The following is a 25,852-nucleotide window of genomic DNA, read 5'->3' on the forward strand; positions in this document are numbered from 1 at the left end:
GGAGTGTTTGAGTGTGTGTAGGTTTGCAGTCGGTGTGTGTGTGCAGTCTGCCTGTAGCAGACTCACTGTTCAAATATGGTCACTGGCATCCAGGGCATTCCTTCTTCCTGGATAACCGTGGCTATATAAAGCTCTCCATACACTACACTACACACACTGAGACAGGGATATACAGCTCTGGCCTATGGCGTGTCAGACTTAATAAATCAGTTGGCAACGAGGGTGACCACCACAAATACCTGAACCCATCTCTCACACACGCTGCATCTAAAAAAACACACACACACACACACACCAGAGAAACCTGGCAGTGACTGCGTTACTCAGCACGACAGGAATGACCCAGTGACATCATTAAGTAAGATAGCCGTGCTGACATCACTGAGTAGGGACAGGTGAGATCAGCTCTGGGAAGTTAGGACACTTGTTGACAGTAAACAAGAGTGATTCATTAGATAAATAAAACATGAGTGAGAGGCTGAAGGCCCGCTAACAGCCCCCAGACACTGCAGTGAATCATTGAACCCCAAAGTAGAAGTTTAGATGTGTGAGTTCAGGACCAAATTCAGAGGGGTTCATCCTCTGGGGAGCAGGCATGAGCTCATCGATCAGTCAGTTACAAAACAAAATGTCTTCTCTGCAAGTGGAAAGTTAGTCACAACCAACTTTTAATTAAAAAAAGGGGAACAAAGACTACCAGCGTCAAACTGTGTTACCATCTGTGAGCTAGGTTTTTTAAATTGGTGATTTGGCACACGGGTGGCGGCAGACGAAGGATCGTGTAATTTCAACCACCTACAAATTTGGTTTGAATCAACTTTTGCAAAAAACACATTTCACAGTGGGTTTTGTTTTGCTGTCTAGACTTCCAGAAGTAGTAGGAAGTAGGAAGTAGGAGGTAATATTGTGCTGCACATAATAGGGTAGGATTTACAACAGCTGTGAGCAGAGTTTTTAATCCAAATAAATTCTCAGCTTCCAGCTCAACCGTTTTGAGTTCAGTAGTTAGCGAGTTGAACTGAACATTCGGCTGTGTTTCAGTTCAGTGAGTGCTAATCAGAGCTCCTGTTAATCAAGAAAGATCGGTGAAGGAATCCTTTTAATGAACTGATTATAATGATACAGTTCACTGACAAGACCTGCTTTTCCCATCAGTGCTACATGTTCCATAAATGTAGCTCAGAAGCATCTGTCACTAGACCCTTTCTGGCAGGCATCTTAAAAACCTCACTCCAGTCATTTGTAAAGCTGGCTTTCTGTAAATCTACTCTGCTTACTGACAGAGCTACAGAATATATTTTACACCTGTTTTCACAGGCTCAACAGCACTGCTCGGAGCTAGTAAAGTGAATTTGAAATTAGAAGGTAATACGTGTTGATGAGCTCGTGTTCTCAGGTAAAGAAAATATAAAAATCGTACGGCAGGTATCTCCAGTAGTTGTAGTAGTTCATCAACTTCAGTCTCTTTACCACTCGCAAGGCAAAAGCACATTTTGAAGAACATCATCAAATCGTGAGCAATGTTAAATTAGCTATTTTATTTACAAGGCAGACCACACGTACAGTACAGTTACAGGCCGCTCCGGGGGAAAGCCGGCCTCACAGCAGTTCTCGACACACACCATCACATCAAAAGCTCCTGAGATCAAAGGAAAAATTAATGACACTTGTCAAGAACACACTCAAAAATCTACACCCACATATATATATAAAAATAAAATTACACGGACTGATCACGACTGGTAGAGATGAGAAGATTTCCCCTCAAAGTAGAAGTTGCCTTTAGACCCCACATCTAGCATCAGTGCTTCCAAATCAAAGGATTGCGTCGGTTATAGAGCTGACCTCAGAGCAGATCACACCAAGCAACTTCCATCAACTAGAATAATTCATATTCATATTTAGGAGTATGCAAAAATAAAATGCAATACTGCAGTGACAAATTTGAACACTTTTTGCAATACCATTCGGGCTTGAATCCAACTAATACTCTTGTTTAGTAATTTTGAAGTGTCGGACTAGTTAAGGGACACTGATATTTACCTAAAGGACATCAAATCCTAGAGACTTGTATATAATCATTATGAAGTAAATAAGCACTCTCAGATTTCATATTCATCTGTATATTCAACAGGGAAAATGAAGAGTCTAGGTTACTATGGTTCATGGGGTTGTATGTGTTTTCTCAGGAGAGTAAGGTTTGCTTTACAGGCAGGTACAGTAATATATTGTAAACTAGGGCTCATTTGGGGTAGCACAACATTACAGGACACTCCGATAGAAATCCACTGTATAGAACACAAAGCCTATGAAGTTCAGTCATGCAGGATATTGATTCCAGTTCTATACATTACAGTTCTATCCAATAGGTCCCAAACAGTAACAACTAGTACGGTTAAAACCCTCAGAGACACGGCGACAGAGGAGCAGCTGAACAGTTTCTGTCCAGGAAGAAGAGGCGTTTAATGGCACAGTATAAGTCCTTGATCCATAATTGTCCATAATAGTGCTAAAGTCATTGACGGTTGTGATTTGCTACTGTACGACCGGCTGTGTTGAGTAATGTGTGTGGGTCTTTTCTTTTTTTTATGCTAACGTTACAGAGAAGGCGATGGTGGTGGAAGATGTGGAGCTCATGTCCGCCGAGGCTCCATCCTGTAGGAGAGCTGCGTCAGTGCCCTCTGGTTGTCGATCACGCACAGCTTCCGAACGTAACCTCGCACCTCCGCTTGATTTTTGTTGGGTTGGCATATGTCGGGATCTAATGAAACAGAAAAACATGTGTTTGCAAAGATTTGTGTAAAGCCAGCGTGTGAATGTGATAAAATGTGCCGATAAGTGATGAGCAGGCTTACTGAAGGGTGTGCTTCTACAGTGCCTCACTTGCCGAATTGTGTTAGCTATAATACGCTGAAGAGGATAGGAGACATTTTAGATAGTTCATTGAACTAGAGTGAAGAGCAGTATGACAAGTAAAACATTTCCCAAAAATGAATAATTCAATGTGCTCAGAAACTCACCATTTTCTCAAAATTGACCATACTGTCAATGAAAGTCTTATTGCCCTCATGTGTAAATGTCATATCTGCAAAAGAAAAGGAAAATAATTAAACACGGCAGCACAATACGGTAAAAACATTTTTTTTTACATATACTGTGATTGCAATATGACTCACAATAAGTTGGAATGAATAATTTTCATTATGATAATGTGACATTTGTGGGGATCTGCACCAAACAAACATGTCTCCGTACATCTGGAGAACATGATTTGAAGGTAAGGGCCTCTCTGGAGCACTACAGTACTTCATGACCTTTATCACAAAATTGCAGCTTCTAAGATTTGGATATTGTTCTTTGTCATATTTCGATTAATAGTGCAGCCCTAAAATTCAATTTAACAGCAGCTACGGTATGTTTCTCCTACATTCCATTCCCATCTCATTCAGTGACTGAGGTATTCCTCTCCTCCTCACAGAGTCGTACCTTTGAGGAGGAGGGGCATGAAGGGGATGATTGGCGGTTCCAGTTTGGTGACGGTGAGTCGGTACGACCGGTGGTTTCTTGATGGATCCTGTCACCAAACACAGAAACTGTGTCAATTTCTAAGACATTTGGAGCTCAGTTCAAACAAATGACCAGAAAAACACATTTTATTAATCATCCCTTGTGGTATAACCACTGTATGCATGTAGTTTTGGAAATACTTGTACTTTATCTTAGTCACTTTCTATTTCTAGTGAAATATTGCACCATAATGATATTGTATTTACTTTACAACAAATATACTGTTTATGTTTCATGAAAAGACATTGAATTATTCCATTGTTTCTCAATCGTTGCAAACCAAACCATCAAACGATTAATAAAGAAAATAATTGGTAGATTAACCCATAATAATAAATAGTCTAATGACTAATTAAATAATACTACTGTCTACTTTCACCTAAGTAATAGTCTCAACACTTACAGATGATTGTTGGTTCCAGTTCTCACTGTGGTGTTTGTAGTTTTACTTGTGTAAAGGATCTGAATACATCCTCCACCACTGCTGTATACATTATTTTATCTATAGATTTCCGCTGCCACCCCAATACAATGGTGGTAAATGGAATTTCATGTAACTCACCATCATACTCTCAAACTCAGCGTAGAACTTCTTGAACTTGGTGGGGAGTTTCTGCCAGGAAAAACAGACGATTTCATTGTGGTACTTAGCAACAGAGGAATACACTCAAGGGTCAATAAAGATCTAGACACAGATCAGACAAAGTTTACCTCCCACGTCTGACTCAATCTGCTGACAGCAGGGTTGCTCATCCCCATAATGATGGCGAAGAAGGAATTCAGGTTCTTAAACTCCCGACAGCTGTGGACAAACACACACACACGCTCAGGACATAAAGTGAATGCAACTACAAATCAAGCCTATATACAATAATAAACTCTTCATCTAAGTGGATGATGTGTAAACCAGCAGCAGGCCCTACTCACTGTGCAGCTATCTTGATAAACTTCTTGAGCAGCTGGACTCTCTTGCTGAGCTGCCCGCAGAGGCAGACCTCAGTGACCACCCACAGCTGAACCTGGTTGAACCTGCGCAGAAACAGGTCCAGGTTGGCCGTGGTTCTCCTGAAGCTCTGCCGGCCAAACGTGTGGTAGAGCAGCTCATGCTGGGGAGAGGAGGGGGTACACATGAGAGGCAGCAGGCTTGGAGTTAATCCAGTGGACAGGTCCTGCCACCTTGAATCTGTCAGGCATTATTCCTGCAGTGTTTGTGTTGTTATTTCAAAGTGTAAAATGAGGCTCTTTGCAGCACTGTACACACAAATTGTCACAGATTACAGTCTCTGACTACTGGCCTGCAGTTGTTTTTAGTGTGTGTGCGCATGCGTAATACCTCGTGCACACAGCTGAAGAGCTCCCAGTCAAACATGGTCATTTGGTAAGCCAGGTCCTTGGAGCTCATCAGCTCAAAAGTTGACATGGAGCCTGCAGAGGGACCCTCCTGGTCTGGAAGAGTAGTCTGAGGCACATGGACAAAAATACACACATTTGTACAAACTCATAAGCACATAAAAAAAAACACACACACACAAGATTACAAATTCAAAACACATTACACATGGAGCTCCTTTCAAACAAGTTCTGCTGTAACAGTTCAGATCATTCCCATAAAGCATGGTCAGCGTCCTTAACTGATCACTGTGTGAATCTGTTTGTTGGGTGCCTGTCTCATAAAAGAAAGCGTGCTAGGTTTTACTGTGAACCCATTTCATACTCGTCTCTTACCAGACTGCTGAGCTGCTCTCGAGGACAAGCAAATAATCTCCCGTTGATGTTCAGAGTGGAAAACACTGACACGTCGTTGGGCTTCAGGATTTGTTTTTCTGTAAGAAAAGTGAGGATAGCTGAGTTTTCATAACCTCCCGGATACTTCCTAACACTAAACTAGAGACAGTGGCTACATTGGAGACCATTTAGTAATACCTTCGTTCTGCAAACTTTAAAGATGAAGCCACTGAAATGACTGATAATCTGTAGTTATGTTGCTGTAAACTGCTCTGTCATATCTAAATTCAGTCTGTATTCTTACCACCAGCAGAGCTGAGGTGGACCAACACGAGCTCGTCAGTGGTGCCAAGTTTGTCGGCCACAGCGCTGATCACTTCTCTTCCCGTTGCTGCCACGGCGACCCGGATAGTCGTGTATGTGTGATCGCTGCAGTACACCTTCAACAGGACTGGACACACACGGAGATAATACTGAAATCATGAACATGTTTTGGTGTAATGGTGACACCGCAGGAAGGGTCAGGGGTCACCAAAATATTAAATCCATTCTTGGGGCACAACACCGGCAGAGTAAAAGAGGAAAAAAAAAAATCAGACTAACTTACTGTCATCATGATTCCTAATGGGCTGTTTCTTCTGCAGCCTTTCCTCTCCGTTGCTGAACTGTCGTATTAAAGTTTTCTGTTGAATTATACATGACAGTGTGTAGTCAGCATCCTCATCAACATGATGAAACGAAACGAAACGAAAAGAAAAGGCAAAAGACAGTTGTCTGGACTTACCTTTTTTGAGGCTTTTGCTTCTTCCGAACTACAAAAAATAAAAGATAGTATGAATGTGGCTGGTACATAAAACATCACAGTGAACGTTTAACATGCAGAGGCTGGAAAACATACTGTAATTTGACGACTTTTTCTACGTCAGGAACCAAGTCTTTCAAAGCTCTCAACATCCGAGAATCATTTGATAGACTCCCATACAGCTCCTACAAAGATGGTGAGGAAGAACCACAGTCAGACCAGTTGTATATAACCAGTGTAAGTTATGTCATTTACTAATATTCAAAAGCTTGCTTTTGGTCACCTCAAGGAACAAGATTGCAGCGGGTTCCTCCTGTAGCATGTACGTGTGTGCGCTAGCCCAGCGCAGGGTCAGAATGAGGGCCCTCCTCTTACTGTTGAGCGCGTACTCCAACCTCTCCTGTTCAGAGCCAGGCGGAGATGCCGCATGGTAGGTGGACACGTGGTTAAAGATAAATACAAAAGCTAAATACAAAGGTGTAGATCTTACACTGCTTAAGGTTGTATTTACAACATTTTCTGCCACTACATGTCGCACTAGAGATCCAGCATGCCACACCAAAACAGCTCCCCAGTAAGTGCCAATTGCTCTCTTCTAACCCATTGCTCTCTTCACAGCCACCAGACTCCACTGACACTTTACCTCATTTTACCTCACAGATAAACTTATAACACACTTTATTCAAACTCAACAGAAACAAAATAAACTCACTGACCGTTGTTTTTCTTCACATTGTACATTAGTGATGTATTTAGCTCAGTATAGAGCTATTTCTTCAATAAGCCGAATGACCTAAAAATCCATGCCATGTAATTATTGTTTGCTAGCGAACCTGACAACGCTGGCTACCTAAAATATCAAGTAAAATACGCTTTCTGTAGCTAAAGTTGACATCATTCCCTGCTCAGGACACCTCAAAACCACAAAATCTCACACAGACGGACAGTGATATCTCAAAACCTATTCAATCAACACAAATCTAACTATCGTCACAAAGGCAAAACCATATTTTTATGTTATTTATAAAAAGGTAAGGCAGAGTTCTTTAAGTGTTCAAAGTTTAAATGGGTGGTGGTGTATGAACTAGGGGTCTACTGATATGGCTTTTTCATGGCCGATACCAATCGAGATTATTAGAAATCAAGGAGACTGAAATAATAATTGGCCAGGGCTACCCCTAGTATAAACCTGTCACAGTTCAAGTCCAGAACATTTGTATTTGCAGAATGGTTCTCCCAGCTTAAACAAAAAACCAAAACAAAATGCTTCACTGCACACAGAATGGATATTTCAACACACTTGAAGGCCTCATCGCTGCATCCTTGACAGCGAAAAAAAGGGTATAATCATCAGTGCAGCTGCACAAGTAGCTGAACACTTGCACTACAATGACTAAGACAATAGGAATAATAAGAGCTTCTCTGCCAGGTTTACAACTTGTTACTATGGTGTGAAGGGAGCTGTGGTGTGGGTGAGCAGTTCATTAGTGCTGGATGGTCAACTGCTGCTTCAGCACTTCTGTAAGCTGAATCGGTGAGTTGCACAGTCCAAGATTCTGTCAGTCGCATTTTTATGGTGAGCAGCAAACAGCAGATGTGTCCATCCAAGTGGATTTGTCAACAAATTTGTGAAGTGTACTGACCTGATGGTAGGTTTCACAAACAGTATGAATAAAAAAAAGTGAAGTCTGTGTATAAAAGGCAGAAAGGATATTGTGCCATGAGCAGAGGGCACAGCTGGCTGTTGGGCATGAAGACACAGTGCATGAGGACAAAATCATCCACTGCTGGGTCTACAAGAGAACAAGAGGGAAGAGAGTCAGACCGGAAACGGAGGAAATCAAGAGGTTCAGGAGGTAGTAAAAGTACCACTCATTTCATTTTCTATCCATCTTTCCTTCTTACAATATTACAGTGCATTTGATCTAGTGTCTGGGCTATCTTTAGTAAACATATACTCATACTTCATTTAGGCCTAACAGCTCATTCACTTTGCAACATTTATGTATCTTTTCTGTTCACCTGGTTCACTGTGATGTATGTCCATCCTCATCGCCTCCAGGAAGTGCTCAAGAATCTTCTCTGGTGTTCCTGATATCACAGTGTACCTGAGATGAATGAGAGAAGATGTGAAGCATTTTATTTAAAAAAAACAAAACAAAAAAAAAAACAAGACACACAAAGATAGATTTGTTCTACTGTGCATTTGTAAGTGCGTATGCAAGACTCCTCACACATACTTGATGGTTCCCAGGGTTGTGGCGCGAGGACTCTTTTCTAACACCAGCACAGCTTGTTCATGTTCCTTTAAACGCACTGTGTTAGCTTCCACGTCCTAAAAATACATCAAGATGCATGCACAAAATCAGTAACGTCACTCCATGTCAAATGTGTTTTTGTTCATGTAATAAAGCCTGTCTGCCAGAGGGGGGAGACAGACAACATAGTCAGGCAGCATCACTTGGCACATAATGCAGTATGATGCTGCAGACGGCCTAAATGAATGAATTCAGACAGTGGTTAGTGGAAAAAAATCTAACTTTTGACATGATCTTTTGACTTGGCCATGACTTTGAGAATATACTTAGCCAATAACAGTGTTTGTAACAGTTAAGATCAAGGGTAGTAATTTGGTGCTGGTGTGGCTCCACTTGTGTCCCATCAGAGGATGAACGTTTATCTCCTGTCGACCTACCCTGAGTATCCTGTTGAAGTCTTCCTTGTCCACGCGCAGGAAGTGGCAGTTATCCTCTCTCAGGACGATGGAGGCTGCACGAGGTGAATCTGTAACCAGGGCCAACTTCCCAAAGTCATCACCCTCATGGAGCGTGCACACGACACCCTAAAACACACACACACGCATGAATGGCCGCATAAATAAACACAAAGTCAGACACAAACACAGTTTACTAGTCATCCTAAGCCCTGGAGAAAAATCAGTGCCCAGGACTGGGATGAATCATCTGTACTTGTCTGTGTGTGTGCGCAGAGTGCATGTGTGTATGTACACGTGTGATCAATGTGTAGGCACGCACACAAGCATGTAGAGTGCATCTGCCTGTACAGTGGTTGTAAATCCATGTGGGGTGTGAAATTGTGTATGCGTACAATCCCCTTAAGCCATTTTAATCATAGTGATGAGTCATGGTGAGCTGAGCAGAGTTTGCCAAACTCCACTGCTGGTGTTTCCCAGCCCCACGGGGCAGACAATGCTGGTCTGCTCCGTACAGACATGATCAGCTGCACATTTTAATCCTTTACTCACACATGAAATATCATCAAATGAAGCAGAAAACCTGAACAATGCTCAGTTGTCACAGAAAGAAACAGAAGCATGTAGGAGGATGAATGCATTCAAGCACACACACACACACACACACACACACACACACACACACACACACACACACACACACCTTGCCATAGATGACCACATTGACAGAGCCCTTCTGGATGATGTACCAGGATGTGCCCTCCTCTCCTTGGTTGAACACTGGAAGATAAAGAGGACAAACATATATTACCCCCGAATATATGATAAGTAATCACAGTCTGTACATCACAGTTTGTCAAACCGCAGGGGGGCATAGAGAGCGGTAACTTGCTTCAAAATGTACACTCCTTTTAAGAGCTGTCAACGTCAAATCCAAACACACAGACATGATACACATATTTTTAGATCACACTTGCAGACATCATTATCGCCAATGTCCATCAAATTTAATCAGCTCTGTTAGATATCAAAGAATAAAGATGTTCCTTATAACTCAAGAACTTGCCTGCCCAAAGTGTCAGACTTTAAAAAACCCCTGCTGTTCACCATGCACACAAATAAAATACATTCTAGTACAAAGTGAAGACTCACACACTGTTCCAGCTTTCGCATGCGACTCGAAGATCACAACGCTCGCCAGTTCCCTCTTCACCTATAAACCAGAGTACACAGCTTGAGTCATACTGGATTTAGAAACATGCGAAAGATCAGTAGAAATGCAAAGATCAGGGTTTTTTTTTTTAAGGATTATCTGAATTGACCTGGGAGTCCTTATGATCCATCATGGCAGCACATGGAGAGTTTTTAACTCTCTCTGACTAGCTTATGTATATTTATAAGCAGTTGTTCAAAATGGTTATGGAGAGAAAAAGGAATACAACACAGATACATGACAAACTTGATTTAAGCCCATTGTTCGTGAACCACTTTCATCTCCTGGAATGTGACTTTCCAGTGCTGTAGTAAAGCCATTGCATCTAATGCACACAACACTGATTCTAGGAATATATGGAGCACGAAAACACCACCAAAAACACTTCTCGAGCCGTTACACTGTTAAGAGAAACACTCCTCCCTCTGCTCTTAAAAACAAAAAGGCTGTAGCAAGTGACTCTGAAGAATTAACGGTAAATTTGGAAAGCCGTACTGTCCCTTTAAAAAGAAAAGTGGAGTGTCTGACTCACAGTGTTGGAGAGGTGAGCTAAGGCCTTGATGTGAAGCAACTCATCGTAGATGATCTCGAGGTCGTCCCCTGTCCTCTGACCCGGCCTGCAGACACAAACAGGGGTTAGTCAGAACGATCTCAACACCAAGATTCCAGGCACACACGTCACCTCTTATTACACTGCTCTCAAATTAGTAATGACACATCCTAATGCAAAAACAATTTGGCTGTTCTTTTGAATATCGCAAATGCTTATGTAGGATTACACGTGCTTCAGTGTGATATATTTTTTAAAAATGTGGCAGGAAGGTGAAATATTTAAATGCGCTTTTGTGTTTGCTACTGACGATTTCCTGAGGATCATGCGTAGCAGAGCGTCTGGGCCGATCTGAGCGAGGAAGAGGATGGTCTCTGGCAGCTCTTCCTCACTCTCCCTCTTCTCCTCCTCACTAGGCAATGGCGTGTCCTCTTCCTCGTCATCAAGAAAGCGGTAGAACAGGTACTTGTCCTGGAAACCCAGCTCCTGGTCCACTGTGGAGCAGCCACGCACATTTGATCAAAAGACAGACGTGTCCACATTTAAACACAGTGATTTTATCAAATTACTCTTGTTTTCTGAACTCAGAACATCATTTCAGGCATTTTCTTTGAAGTCTATGAATTTGAAATTCAATCTATATTTTATGTTCCTGCTTCAACACTTCCAATTAGTTTCAAAGCTGGTATTCATAACAACACTTTCACTGCGATTGATGTTCAGATTTAGTGAAACCACCACTTCAACTCAGAGTCAAACAGAGACACCTTGCTTTAACATGTCCACACGTAAAGAATCCTAATTTATGCAATTAACAACACACCAAGTAAAACAAGGATAATCTGAAGAAAATCATTCCCCTGTCTTTATTTCTTAGAGGTTTGGAAACTGACTATTGAAAGTTAGCTGTGCTCGCACACTGCAGGGCTCCAATATCCATTTATTTAATGCACCAAAGTTGTGACATTTTGAGCAACAGTGCTCTTCATCAAACTAGAGTGACACTGCACAACGCCGCCTGATGTGCTCATAAGAACAGTCGAACGAGCAGTCACGTGACTAGAGTATTGTATGAGTTAACATACAAAAGTACAAAAACATATGCATACATACAGTATATACGCACTAATGTGATATTGCACATTGTACCTGAATACTTTAAGTACCTGATGTACACGTGGGGAATGACACTCAAACAGTATCTCCCAAACAAAACAAATTACAAAAAAACTCTAGAATAACTATATATATATATATATATATATATATATATGTATATTTAGACAAGAGACTGTATCATAACCTACATAGGGTTTTTACAAAACATTCCCAAACAAGGAAAACAGCAATAATACAAAATACACTAAAAGATTTCAAAGAATACACACTGTATCATAGAGGGAAGACACTCATTAGGGTATCTGTATCCACCACTGGGCTTACAGGACATCATCAAGTATGAAAACAAACTAAAAAGGCATCTCTATATGCAGTGAGCCGTCTTTTTGTTTCATGTTTTGCTCACTTTCAACTCCCGGTTTGGATGTGCCTGTACGCTCCTGTTTTTACTACTGTACCATGCATGAAATGAGACTAAACATCATACACTATATAATGTGGAAGCAATAAAGAAACAGAAGTTTTACTGACCATGGTTGAGCACCCCTTCTTCTAGTAGTGCCTGCCACATCCCAACAGCATGGGACCGTGTGAGCACACAGGCACTCTGCAGCACCAACCAGTCCACCAGCTCTGTGCCTACACAGCATTGTCTGCAATAAACACATACCAGTAACATCCACTGAATTGTCTAAAGCTGTTGCATGCATATTCACAACTGAAGCTTTAGACATACATACTCTTACCTGTATGTCTTGAGGTGGTACTTCCTGTCTCGGATCATGTGTGGGGCTCTGGACAGGATGGCGTTGCGGAGAACCTTCCCCGCCCTCTGCAGCTTCTCTGAAGGAATCTACAGAACACATGGGAGCACCAGGGTGGTTTGATTAACTGATCGTAAACTGTAATGCGAGTGTCAATACATGCAACACTCATGCTGACTCCAGGCTGTAGCGTTTATATAGACAAAGGCAAGAGAAATAGAAATCTGAGACCACATTCAAAAGGCCACAGTTTCAGTTGACCCTGAGTGTAGGTGAACATGCTGCAACATTTACACCGGAAACTGACAGGAGTAATGTCTCAGATCTAAGTATCGAGGTAAACTAATATTACCATTTTAATCAGCTTATTCTGATGGACAATTCAAATCAATAAATTGTCTCAGAAGTCTCAATAAGCCACCAAAAAATGTATAATTTTGAAGTGTAACCTTGTTTTTTGATTGCCACACTGCAAGGGATGAATGTGAATGCTAATTACATACAGTACAACACTATACAGCACTCCTATCACTAAAACACAAAGTGCATACAAGCAGGCACATCCTATACAGATCACACCTGCCCCTTAGAAACAGAGGAAAAAGATGCAGATGTGTGTATACACACACAGCAGCAGCTGGAGAAAACAACAAAGCAAGGCATGCTAATTGGGCAGATGGGATCTTTCTTCTGTGTGCATGCATTAAGCTAGCATTAGCATAACTACAGAGGATCACGGCTATGAGTCATCACTTGTCTCTGCTCAGAAGACACACACACCTCCGAAATTCATTGTAGCACTCTGGATTCATTTACAAACATGAAAGTATGCAGCAGCGCAGTTTTATGACACCGTGGCCCAGTTTATTTCTTCTCTCTGCATAGAGGTGTTTAAATTAAGTACCTTTTGATTTCAAATATTAGCTACAGCATTTTTTCAAACATTAAAATCGCTCATCTACTCGCCAGCTCTATCAGAAATATGAGACAGACACCTCTTTTTTGCTCAGCCCTCAATGCCCTGTCCACACAGATCTTCTGACGCAGGCAGTGATGCATAAAGGAATCCAAGACAAACTGAGACTGCTTGGGCCACACAGTATATTGGTTGTGAGGTTAGTTCATTCATGCTTTGTGTGCCGCGAGGAAGAGCACGAAAACGTGTTGGCAGAGTTTATTTTTAGGATTGAGTTTTTTTTTTACTTCCTGTACAAATCCAAGACAGACCTTTGGGTGCCAGGCAGTGAGCTGGAGAGAGTGTTTACCTTGTTGTGAGCTTTGTTTGCAGAGTCTGAGTTCATGTTGTCTTTGTCTGCGAGTCCTGTGGATGAAAAACTGTTGTCAAGCTGGTCGAAAAGAAAACTTTAACAGGATGTGGATAGTTTTTTCATTCCAAAAACTAGGGATGTATGATAAAGGCTTTAAAATGAAATATCAACAACAGCACAAAATGAGTATTTCAGCCCATATGACAGGTCGATAAGATGATGCTTTAACTACGCACACGTGACACCAACAGTTGAGGTATTTTTCTTATTTTGCTCAGTGAGTGTATTCTAAAACCCTTGTTTGTCTGCATCTGCCCATGGGCAATCACAATGAGAGAAAGCATAACAATATGTTAATTCCAGTACAGGAGAGACTTGATGTTCTCTGTAATTAGGTGAAAAAAAAGTGCATATATTGGTATCAGCAAAAATGACCCAAAAAAATATCAGCATAATCCAAAATTGTGCATTCCTAATGCCCTGATGAACTTTGGGTGGCAAACAAGTACAACATCTTGAAAAAGAAGCAGGAGTGCTCTAGAATGACAGATATTCAACATATTTTAAAGTTCTCCCTCTTCTTTATCAAGTTTATCAAGTAATAATACTTATTATTATTACATTATACTTACAGTTTGGTGCCTAATGTTTATCCAGTTACAAACTACTCATTCTTTAACCTCTGTTACACAGTGCTACATTATTATTTATATTAGTTCATATAAAGTAAACACACTGAAGTCCAGTAATTTAACATATGACCAACATTTACAGGCTTTCTTTCATTGTAGTGTGTGTCTCTACTCACTGTCATTGTTAGATCCACTCTCCATGGCTCCATAAGGAGGGGCCAACAGTCCAGCCAAGCTCTGACGATATTTCTACAAGACACAAACATACACACACATAAGAAGTCATGTAAATTTTGAAAAAATGACCACCTCTTTTATCATGATGGACCATTTATAAAGACATCATCATCAGCTTTCAAAATCAATCTCAATAACACACACACAGTGCTACTTTCAAGCACACGCTGCAAGTGCCCCTCAAAACAAAGCCCTTTGTGCAACCAAGATCATTTACATGCAGAACAACTAACATTATATAACACACACACCCACGCACACACTCACAGCAGCATTCAAAGCAGGGTTAATGAGTACATACAGATGCTGCCCTTACAGCTGTTGCCAACAATAAACTGCGTTTGCATTTCTATAGCAGAGGCACTGAAATACATACAGCGGGTCATTTTCAGCCGGGATGTGCCACTGCCCCCCTGCAAGGTCATTACCAAGCAACCAATACCCTATGAGGACTGCCAGGAAGACACACACACACACACACACACACACACTCAGAAGAAGAGACAGAGAGAGCATCTGTTTGACCTGAAGTCACAAACACCCCCCTGTCGTTGACTTGCTTGCACAAAAAGACACACACATCCAGAAAAAAACAACGGAAAACAAATCCTGGAAGTTTCAATTTCATTTTTTTGAGAGGACAACAAAAGTAAACAGAAGGAAACATGACAGTGAAACATCACACACACACCACAGACTACACACTGTTACAGTGGAGGAGTCAGACTCACCTGAGGTAACACACTCAGCTGCCTAACACTGGAGGGATTGAAACCCCAGAGAGCTGCCCTCTGCTCCTTTACAACTCACACACAAACCACCGGATAGCATCCTGCTCCAAACAAGCTTCTCTCCTCCTTTATTTCTCCCTCTCTCTTCCTCTCTCTCTCTCTCTCACACACAGGCAACCCAGTGTCTCTCTCAGTCTCTCACTCCCCCTCTCTCGCCACAATCGAGCCAAGAACCAAACCACTTTCTCCCACAGGTTACCACGGTGATCTGAGTGTCCGTCCGACCCAGCTACTCTAGTGAAGGAGGAGAGAGAGAGGGAGGGAGGGAGAGACAGAGAAAGGAAGCAGAGGAGGGAAAGAAAGGAGTAGTGAGGGTGAGGATAGAGGGAGGGAGGGAGGGAGGAAAGGAAGGAGGCTGGCAAAAGACACAGCGTGGCCAATAGAGGAGAGAGGAAGTGGGCAAGAGAAATGTAGAGCAGGTGAATGGGACAGAGTAGTAAATGAAGGATTTAGTCCAGGCCAACCAGCCATCTGCTGTTTTGTAAACTGTATTTTTACACATATCTGTCAGACACCACAACAAGCTGTTTTACATTTACACCCCATTTATTCACCTAATTTTCACATAGAATTATGGAGCAGCGCTTTTTTCTTTTATCCTTTCATCAAACACATGACTGCATTCATCCCGTAGCTTTCTAGTCCTCCTTGCCACACACAAGCACATGCACACAAATTAGTCCATGCACACACAAACACACACATAAAACACAAAGATCCTTTTACTATGAGCTGAACCAGATTCAAAAGACTACAACCTCGGGCTATGGTTTTCTGCGTTATGTCTACTGTCCTAAAATAGATAGCAGAGTGGGAGACTGAGTGCACTTAGTGCAAACAAAAAAAACACACTACAAGCCTGGTAATAAGATGGCACACGCTTTAATAACCAATTATCTTCTTATCTTGTTTTTACATGTTCCTCTCACATGAAATGGACATATCACGTTTCAGTAAATCCAATTTCATCTAATAATAACCCTGATGATGTCATCATTTCTCTCAGAAATGGCAGCAATGAATAGATAAATCTGTTTTATACTGAGAGCAAAAAAGCTGTCAAAACAACATCTCATTTTAGAGAAATCTGTCAAGGGGTTTGTCAACACGGTGGTCAGAAACAAGGCTCAGTTATATTTATGTTTGATTCATAACAACACTGTTGTGAATGTTTACCCATGTTTATATAACAGATGGAAAACGTGAGCCAAAGAAAACTGCATTTTCATAATCAAAACCTTTACTTTCTGCAAAATGCTGCATGTTTCAATCAATATCTATTAAAGAGAAAATCTGGGTGGATTTGTGTCTATTGTCACTCATCAGAGCAGTAAATTAAAAAGGTGCAATATGTGTAAAGTGGTCATCAGATTAACTGCTAACTGCTGCTAACTGTAGCTGCCATTAGATAAGTTAAACATGCAGCTAGCGGTCAAGCAGCCAACGTACTAGAATAATCCGCCTTATAGTAAACATGGCCGGACCAGGACTAAACACAGCCTCTGAAACTGACCTAGGTCAGCTATTTAGTCTTACTCACAATGACCGGAAAACACACTTTGATATGTAAAGTTTCCCTGTAAGTCCACCCAACTACATCTGAGTTCAGGGTGTTGAATCAACTTTTAGCTAGACACTCATCATCTTTCTGTATAAGCCCAAACTCCTGTAACAATTATGAAAGCAATAATGTGTATGTGTACAAAACTAAAGAGAAAAACTACAATTAATTAGAACATGAAAGAAAACAGGACCCTTTTGTATTAGACAATGCAAAATAGGAGATTAGAGCCTGACCAAACAACAGGGCAGACACTTGTGGCCCTCGGACGCCGACTGTGAAGCTACAGTAAACTGATCCATTGCTCTGCCAGGACTTCCTCTCTGAGGGGGACCCTGTGAATGGAGAGGGTAACCTCAACAAGGAGGCCCACAGAGAGGCCACTACTACAATGCCAACTCTCAAAAAGAGATGCCAGGCCGAAGCCCATGCTACTTAGTGCTGATTCTTCAAGTTTGTACGATACAGTATCTGTTTGCAATATCTGAGATACCTGCTGACCAGTTTTTATATTCTGACCATGACTCATCAAAATCAACCCTACAGTATTAGGTACACTGTGCTTACTATCAGTTTTACTGATGGAAGTTATATCTGCGATATACCAATATTAGTCGGGAATATCAATACTTTTACCTAGTGTAAGGCCCACAGTGTACGACCTTTTCATGCTAAACCACAAAAGGAAAGGTGATAAATTATATTATTCATTTGATCAATATTTACTGCAAGTGAATCCTATTGATATCACCAGAGTGAAATTTCAGATATTTATGTTTTGGCCCAGGTGTGAGTAATTATGGTAACTACTGGTATGGAAAATGACATGAACGGAGCCGTTAATGTTGCTAATTAAACCTGTGCTATTCCTGCAGTGACCTGTTAAAATATCTGCTGTGAAAAAGGCAGCATATAGCTACGCTTTAACTAAACTATTCTGCCTATATATATAGAGAGAAATAGTATGTATTCAAGGATATTAAGCCACCTTTAACCACCTTAATGACCACCTCCTCCTTACCGTTCCAACACAATCGGAATATATTATCAGCAGGTATCTGTGCCCAGGAGGAAACCTCAGCACACAAGATGTTTTATTCATAGTGGTGCGAGGACTAATATGCACTTATCACTTTTAAATTCCCACGACACTTCCTTCCCTACACATTTAACACACACAGTACACAGTATAGATCCATGTAGGCTCTTGGTGCATTGGTTTGGTGCATCATCCTTTGTGCTGTGAATACTGCACTAAGCCACAGCAAGCTCTGACAACAATAGACATGCAGTACTAAACACAAGCACACAGGCATCTCTCTCTCTCTCTCTCTCTCTCTCTCTCACACACACACATTGTGTCACCTGAGGAGTGTGTCTAATAGGTGGGCACTGCTATGGTGGACAGCCCTCTTGTGGTTAAAGGTACAATTACAGTGGAAGGGTGTCTGAAAATTGCAGTCTCAACAGGGAACTCTTTCAAGATGGAAAACCTTTAGGTACGGAGTTCATGCTGAATCATGAGGTTCTGGCTCATACTCACAGATACACACAGTACAGCAGCTCTCTCGGTTTTTAGATCTCTCACCTCCCAGAGGCTCTTGAACTCCCTCTGCTCGATACGCAGCAGCTCGCTGGTCTCTCTGCTGACAATGGTAGCATGCCGGGGTGTGTTGTCCAGGATGGACTCCCCGAACGCTGTCCCGATCCCCAGTGTACAGATAGTGACTGCATCCTGCACACAAACACAACAAGTTTGTTTTAACGGCTGGTTGTTACAGAATAAAGGTGTGGCAAACACTAGGTTTCACTTTCAAACAAAGCTTTATATTTATATACACAATCATACACAGCACAAGCTAACTCAACATTAAGATGAATCTACAATATAATATTACAGAATTTAGCACATAGATAAACAACTATTTTAGATATACACTATAGAGTAAAAAGAAACAATGGAACAATAAACAATAATATTGGCCAAAAAATATATTGCAACATATCAGTCGAGCTGTATTTTCAAATCAAACATTTGTCCCATATTTCATAAAAAACAGTTAAAATCCCCATCACGATTTTCTAGAGCCCAATCTGATGTCATCAACTGTTTTTTTCTGCCTGACAAACAATCCAAATCCCAAACGTATTCAATTTACAATGCAATGTCAAGACACGGAAAAACTGCAAATATTGACATTTTAGGAGCTTAAACTGGAGAATTCTTGGATATTTTCTCTTCTAAAGATGCCGAAAACAATGAATCAATAGGTTGCAATTAATTTTCTGTTGATTGACTAATCGATTAATCAACTAATCGCTGCAACCTTATATCCAAAGGTTTGTTTTAGAAATATGGACAGACATGAAGAGCAGACAGATTAATATATGGTAATCAATGCAAATCAATTCAAATATGAGGGGCTAGTAAACACAGTCTCCTGCAAGGAAAATATCTCTGGGTGCTTGGATATAATTGGACAGGCTGGAGGGAAGCTAAGACACTGATTTAGACAAATATTCAAAATGCTATGGAAACCTTTTCAGCGGTCCAAACTGACATTTCAGATATAGCCACAGAATCTAGGCCACCAATGGCACTTAAGGGCTACATACAGTACATAAAAAGGACATTTCACAATGGAGGGCCGTCTTATCTCCGTCTTTAAACGGGAACAAATCCTCTCTCTCTTACTCTCCCCTCTCTTCTCCCACACATCATTCTTCCCCTCTTTATAGTAAAACCCAATTTCCACACTCTGGCGTAAAGGACATAACAATTAGCGGCAAGCACAGTTCTCAGTGGACTTGTTTTCTGCGCTGTGGCAGATTCGTTTTGGCATATTTAAGCAGGAAGACGATGAGCTAATGTGCTAGAACAATGTCAGCATTTAAGAGTGTCGTTCAGGACCGGCGCTCTAACACGAGGAGCACTTGTAGAGCGAGGCCTGGATCCTCGACAGAGGAGGTTATGATAAAAATAGTACACGAGGTCGCAGGAAAATGGCAGCCGAGAAAAATCATGCTTCTTCACAAAAATAGAGAGGAAATTACAGAATGAACCCCGTAGTGTCTGTGATTCAGGACTCAATACATTATTCATTCATTCATTCATTTGTGATTCAAATGATTTAAAGCAAAAACACACAACAGACACACAGCAGCACAAGTGAAACTACACAAGTTATCATGTATGTATGAGGCTGCAATCTGTCTCAAACTGATCTTACCTGGTGGTTGGCTGTTTCTGACACTTTGACATCCAGAGAGCCAGACAGGACAGCATACCAGCTGGTGCCTATGTCTCCTTGTCGAAACACTGTGGACAGTAAAATACATTAAATAGTGTAGAGTGCTGGTGGAGACAAACATTTCACTTAGTGGACAAACAACTTTGACTTTGATACCAGTTCCTCAACAATTTTAGGTATTGAAATTTGGTATCAATTGACAAGACATTTGAATTAACAATCATCAGTATTGTGGATATAATGTCTAAGTGGGTAAATGCAAGTATTTGAACAAGTGGAGCAGTCTGGTAAGTTCAGAATATTACATCACGTTACTGTAATGCAGCCTTTAAAACTATGAAAAGACAACACTTACCATGTTATCATGATATTACAATTTCTAAAATCTAAGACAATGTATAGTCTCATTTAAGAAGAATGCTATAATAACGATATATTGCCCAGCCCTAATGAGTGCAAATATCTATTGAACATCCAAATGAAACAATTTGGGCTCTGAAAAATTATCTTGGCAACTTTGTGATATTTTCTAAACAAAGCAATCATTTAAAGTAGCTGTACAAGTAACCGATGCTGCAATAATCATTAATGGCAGCCATAAGAGCGATCAAATACAAATGTTTAAAAAAAGGATTGCATAATTTGTATGCAGGGAGGTTTATACACATGAATTTAAATGATCACACTACTTTGCAAACCAATGCATCACACTTCATACAGCAAAGGCATCCTCTGCAGCGTGACTGTCATGTAATAACACAGTATATACTGTATAATGATGCTTTACTGTGGAGAGATAGTCTGAGCCTGACAGCCACAGAGCATCTATTATTGTACACAAAACCACAACCATTATGTTTGAGCGTTTCTGTGGGTGTGTGTGCATGTACGTACGCGTGATGCCTTTCTCCAGGCATTCATAGAAGGCACAGGCACAGATCTGCAGTAAGAGCGGAGGTGGGAACCTATGGAAGGCTTTGACCTCTCTCAGTCTGGTCAATATAATGTCCACATCCTCTCCTGAGCGCTCCGAGGGCCTGTGCACAAAACAACCATTCATTAAATGTAACATCACTGTTTTTTGTCAGGTTTCGGCCTATTAACTGCAGGATGCGACTCGTTCACTGCGATGGATTATCTATCTCAAGCGAGTCTATTTTTGCACAGGGGATAAGAAAATCAATCATAAAGCTACAGTACAGTGTGCTTCGGAAAGTTTTTGGCAGTAATGCTAAATATTTGCAAAAAGCATTTAATGGACTAATACATGAAAAATCAGCTATATTGTCCTTTAAGATGAAAGGCAGCGCTATTGTTTTGTGTTATCTACGCATAACTGCGTTCGTGCGTGTGTGAGAATGCTGCTTCATTGTTCGGCCTGGTGTCTTAGCGATAACAGCGGAGAGCTGCAGACGTTACTTCTCTCAGCTAAGACCCCCCACAGGGTGTTGATGCAAGATCTCATTTGTACTCCTGCTATTTCTAATACGCTTAAATCTGAGCGTGCACACGCACACACACACACACACACACACACACACATACACACACACACACACACACACACACACAAGCGTTGTTTGACACCTACACGAGAACACACAGAAGTTTGATCTGAGAGCTTAAACATTCTGTTCAGCGATGCGGCAGCAAAAAACTACAAAGCCAAAACATTTTAGAGTAACACACAGTGCAGTTAGCCTTGTTCATTCACTTATTTTGCTTTGCTAGTGACTCACCCTTGCACGTGCATGAGCGCGCCCATGTGTGTGTGTGAGTGTGTATGCTCATACAGAATAGTTAATGCACTGTTGGCTTCTTCCTTCCCAGAAAAAAGGCTGTCTATCCCCAACTCCTTCGCTTCCAGCTTTCTCCTCTTTGTCTGCCACCACTAAACATTTCTCTCATCTCCATCCACTTTTTCTCCTTTGATAGGCAAGACAGGAAACAACAAACACCCCGCTTCTTCTTTATGCTTCGCATTTTCTCTTCTCCATCACTGGCATCCCTCCTCCATCCATTAAGTCTCACCACTAACTCACCAGCACTAACCATCCTCCCATTATTATCCCTTCTTTTCTGCTTTGCAAGCTCACAGGCAGCAATGACTTCCCCTTTTAAACGCACATGTACATACAGGGGGTAAACACACACATATTTGTATCCCAGAGCTGTAGCTGATTGTCCTCCGTAACCCGGGACGGTACTCCCAGATAAACACAGACTGAGCCTAAAGGGCTGGACTGCACAACACATCTTTCCAGTCCTGCAACATCTGCCACAAGCTTGGGGCCATTACAGGCGGGTCTTTTCTTTCTATCTCTGTCTTTTTATCCCTTTTGGTCTCTGACTCATCCTCCCATCATCCTCCCACTGGCTACGTATTGGCCCTCGGTGCTCCGTCATATCCCAGTGTAGGCTGGGTTAATGGTTTAGACAGGTGGACTCCCACACACCGCAACAGGGAAAGACGGGGAGGTTAACTCTGCGGGGTTGAATGGGTAATACCAGCATCACCCTTCACCTATCCGTCTGCAGTGAAACCGTTAAGGTCCTCCAGTTATAATCCTCCTGGTTAAATCCTTGTTCGTCTTTCTCTTCGGTTATCATGTGCTTGCTCGCTCCCTGCCTGTCCAGAGGAATCTGTCTCCTCCATCAGTGTGAGGCGGATGTGACCTGAGAGCTGCTCACCTGATCTTTCTCTCCCCTTCCATCCCCCTTTTCTCTCCTCCTTGACTTCTCCCCTCCTCGGCCTTTTCCCCCTCCAGTTTTTTCATGTCAGCAGAGATCTCAGCTTTCAAACACAAATCATGGCCGCACACGCACACGTGGGATTTACCAATCGACCAGCATGACGCGCTGAAGAGACACCAGAAGGTTCTGCAGATTGTTTTGGGAAACACCCAGCTGGAAAATTTTCAACGTTTCCAGACAAAATAAATCAAAGGTTGATGTGTGGCAGCCAACCAAAATGTCAGACAGCCTCAACACAAACAGATTTCCCGAGCTGCCAGATTGATGCGTTACTGTAGCAGAGGCTTGAGTTAGATGTACACAGCTCTGCATCATCACTAACAACCTGAGATCCTGTTAGAAACACTGACTACTAATCAGCAAAAACACAGCTCAGTTTACAGTTAATCATCAAATCATCAGACATATTCGAAAAAATAACTATATGACTGATGAATGCACGCTTAGAGGACGTTTTTCTCTATGAAATCCATATTATCAGCTCGTCACAGCGGGACATTAGACTTCAAATGTCATCTGGACCAGTTGTGTGCATGTGTGTGTGTGTGTGTGTCTGTGCCCGGGGAAACACTGAACAAAACAGTTCTGACTTTATCTCACATACTTCACACTCACTGGCAATAAATGTCTCTGGACAGATATATTAGAGACAGTCGTATCTTAACCTCCGTCTTGCTCTTACCTTCCCCCTCTCCCCCGCCTCTCACACTTCACTTGCTCACATCAACAGTTACTGTAGATAAAAGCTCCCAAACACACACACACAAACACACACACACACTGCTGGATATTGATTGGATAAGGAGGTGCATTGCTGAGGAGCACTGAGTGCTCTACAATAAGATCCTTTCCAGTCTAATATTACGACCCAGGCTGCCCATAATGACACCCACCTACTGCTGCATTTAGTTTAGCAAATTTAGTACTGTAGTGTGCCGCTCTGTGTATTTCTTTCTAAATTACAAACACCACATTAGACGATTATAAACATTTTAGCACTGTAATGATCAAATCTGTCTCACAGTGATTTTGTATCATATTTTAACCAATTTAACCACATTTAACAACAAATAACATTGAACTATAGCTTAAACTAATTGATTAGTCAATCAACAGAAACCTCATTCACAAACATTTTGATTTTAATTATGTTTTTAAGCAGAAATGCTCAAAATGTAGTGGCTCCAGCTTCAAAATGTTTCAAATTTGGTGGTCTTTGTGACAGCAAATTTAATATCGTTGTGTTTTAGACTGTCGGTTGGACAAACCAAGCAATTTAAAGCCAACACTTAGGCCTCTGGAGAGCTATGACCGGGCATTTTTAAGCATTTTCAGACATTTTATAGACCAAACAATTAAACACACCGTATGTAATTTCTGCTGCTAGGGGTCTCTCAATCAAAACAAAAGATGTATGTGCTGTGGGATCATGGAAGTGCTTGTTTACAGTTTAAAAAATCCACTGTTGCTTCATGGACGAGGTAATGAATTAAAGTTTTATTCATCCATTATTACGATGTGTCACATTTGCCGTCTTCCTTCCTGACTCATTGACTTATCCTCAGATGTTTTCCCGGAAGTTAAAGCGTCAGGAACGCGAACAAAACGAACAACCTTGAACTGCGATTACTCTGGTTTGTACAGACTATATTTTTAAATCAGTCAATTAAGAAAATAATCAACTGATGAACTTAATGTGGAAATAATCCTACCACTTAATTGCTAACATACCAGCACAGTGTATTTACATGATGCATCCAGTCAGGTGAGGATGAGGAGACAAGATGGTAGCTTCAGGTTGCCAATGGTAACATGAGGATGTGTCATAGTGAGGTGTGTACAGTATGTGTGGGTGTACAGGCTGTGGGGTTGCATGTCTCATATGTCATTGTTTGTTTTAGACGTGAAGTGTATCATCTACATTAATTAGCGTATGGGCTGCCATTCCACGTTTATTTATTTAAGGCGACTCCCTTGGATACTATGCCTTTTTTTTTTTTTGTGGCACAGCACGCCTGCAGCATGAGACCTTTAATGTTAACTGAGCTGATACAGCATGGACTAAAAAAGCTTTTCCCAAACACTGCAGCTGCTGGATTTGTATAATGAAATGAGGATTAGGGCTTGTTAATAAAACAGACTGTAAATTGGCTGCTCAGTTATTCTAACCTGTTCAGTCAGGCCAGCAGAAATACAGCCTGACATGCAGCAGCACTGTGGGACTCATAAAAGAAAAAGAAAAATAATACACTGACCTGCTTTCTCACCCTCATCTCGAGGAAAAAAACACTAACATACACGGTGTGGTAGTATTTTAAAAATGTATGGCTATTTGATTTCAGCAGACAGGCATAAACCATGTGCGTCTATTCGGCCACCTCATGCGGTGCAGAGACATCCCGGTCCAACCTCGAAGCCACCAACGCCTTTTTGACCGAGCGCACGCAAAAATAGCAATTTAACAAGAAAACAGAGGGTGTGTATTGTTTTGCACTGCAGCCTTTGCCATCCCTGGACGATGCGTGTATAATCTCTGAGAATGACAGCGACCTATACTATGCTCAAAACAAGGCGTATCACGCCAATACCGCACGCTCTCGCACCGCACACCGCCGGCTGCGATTAATCACGTTGAAGCGGGTGAATGAAAAGAGGGGTCGAGAGGAAAACACGAGCATCGCTGCGTGGAGGTGTCTCGTAGAGTGTGCGTGTGTGTGCGTGTGTATGTGTGTGTGTGTGCTTTCACCCACCTTTTATCCAGGCAGCAGATCCACTCCGCCGACGGAGCCGAGTTGGGGGACGTCTGCACCGCGACCATCTTCCCCGGCCGTGTGACGGTGCGCGCTGCGATGCTACCGGAGGAGGCTTCCCGGTTGTCGGTGGTCGTTAATGAATGTGAGCTCCG

The 25,852-nt window shown here is 41.7% G+C and overlaps 1 protein-coding gene across 1 annotated transcript; it reads right to left on the reverse strand.

Moving 5' to 3' along the window:
* Window positions 1-1,518: 1,518 nt before the first annotated feature.
* LOC141016643 (rap guanine nucleotide exchange factor 4-like) lies at window positions 1,519-25,852 on the reverse strand. The gene is made up of 30 exons (XM_073491133.1): window positions 25,698-25,852; window positions 21,088-21,230; window positions 20,173-20,261; window positions 18,531-18,677; window positions 14,530-14,602; window positions 13,719-13,774; window positions 12,436-12,542; window positions 12,221-12,342; window positions 10,881-11,064; window positions 10,553-10,637; window positions 9,960-10,020; window positions 9,511-9,587; window positions 8,790-8,936; window positions 8,335-8,429; window positions 8,117-8,202; window positions 7,809-7,887; window positions 6,378-6,528; window positions 6,191-6,279; window positions 6,077-6,104; window positions 5,900-5,975; window positions 5,597-5,743; window positions 5,293-5,390; window positions 4,901-5,026; window positions 4,495-4,673; window positions 4,279-4,369; window positions 4,130-4,180; window positions 3,487-3,574; window positions 3,021-3,085; window positions 2,856-2,910; window positions 1,519-2,761 (listed from the first exon to the last, which is right to left on the reverse strand). Exons 1-30 carry the CDS (start codon window positions 25,763-25,765, stop codon window positions 2,634-2,636), a joined length of 2,991 nt encoding a protein of 996 aa, XP_073347234.1. The 5' UTR covers window positions 25,766-25,852; the 3' UTR covers window positions 1,519-2,633.

This window comes from Pagrus major, chromosome 21 (genome assembly GCF_040436345.1).
Source record: "Pagrus major chromosome 21, Pma_NU_1.0".
Lineage (NCBI taxonomy): Eukaryota > Metazoa > Chordata > Actinopteri > Spariformes > Sparidae > Pagrus > Pagrus major.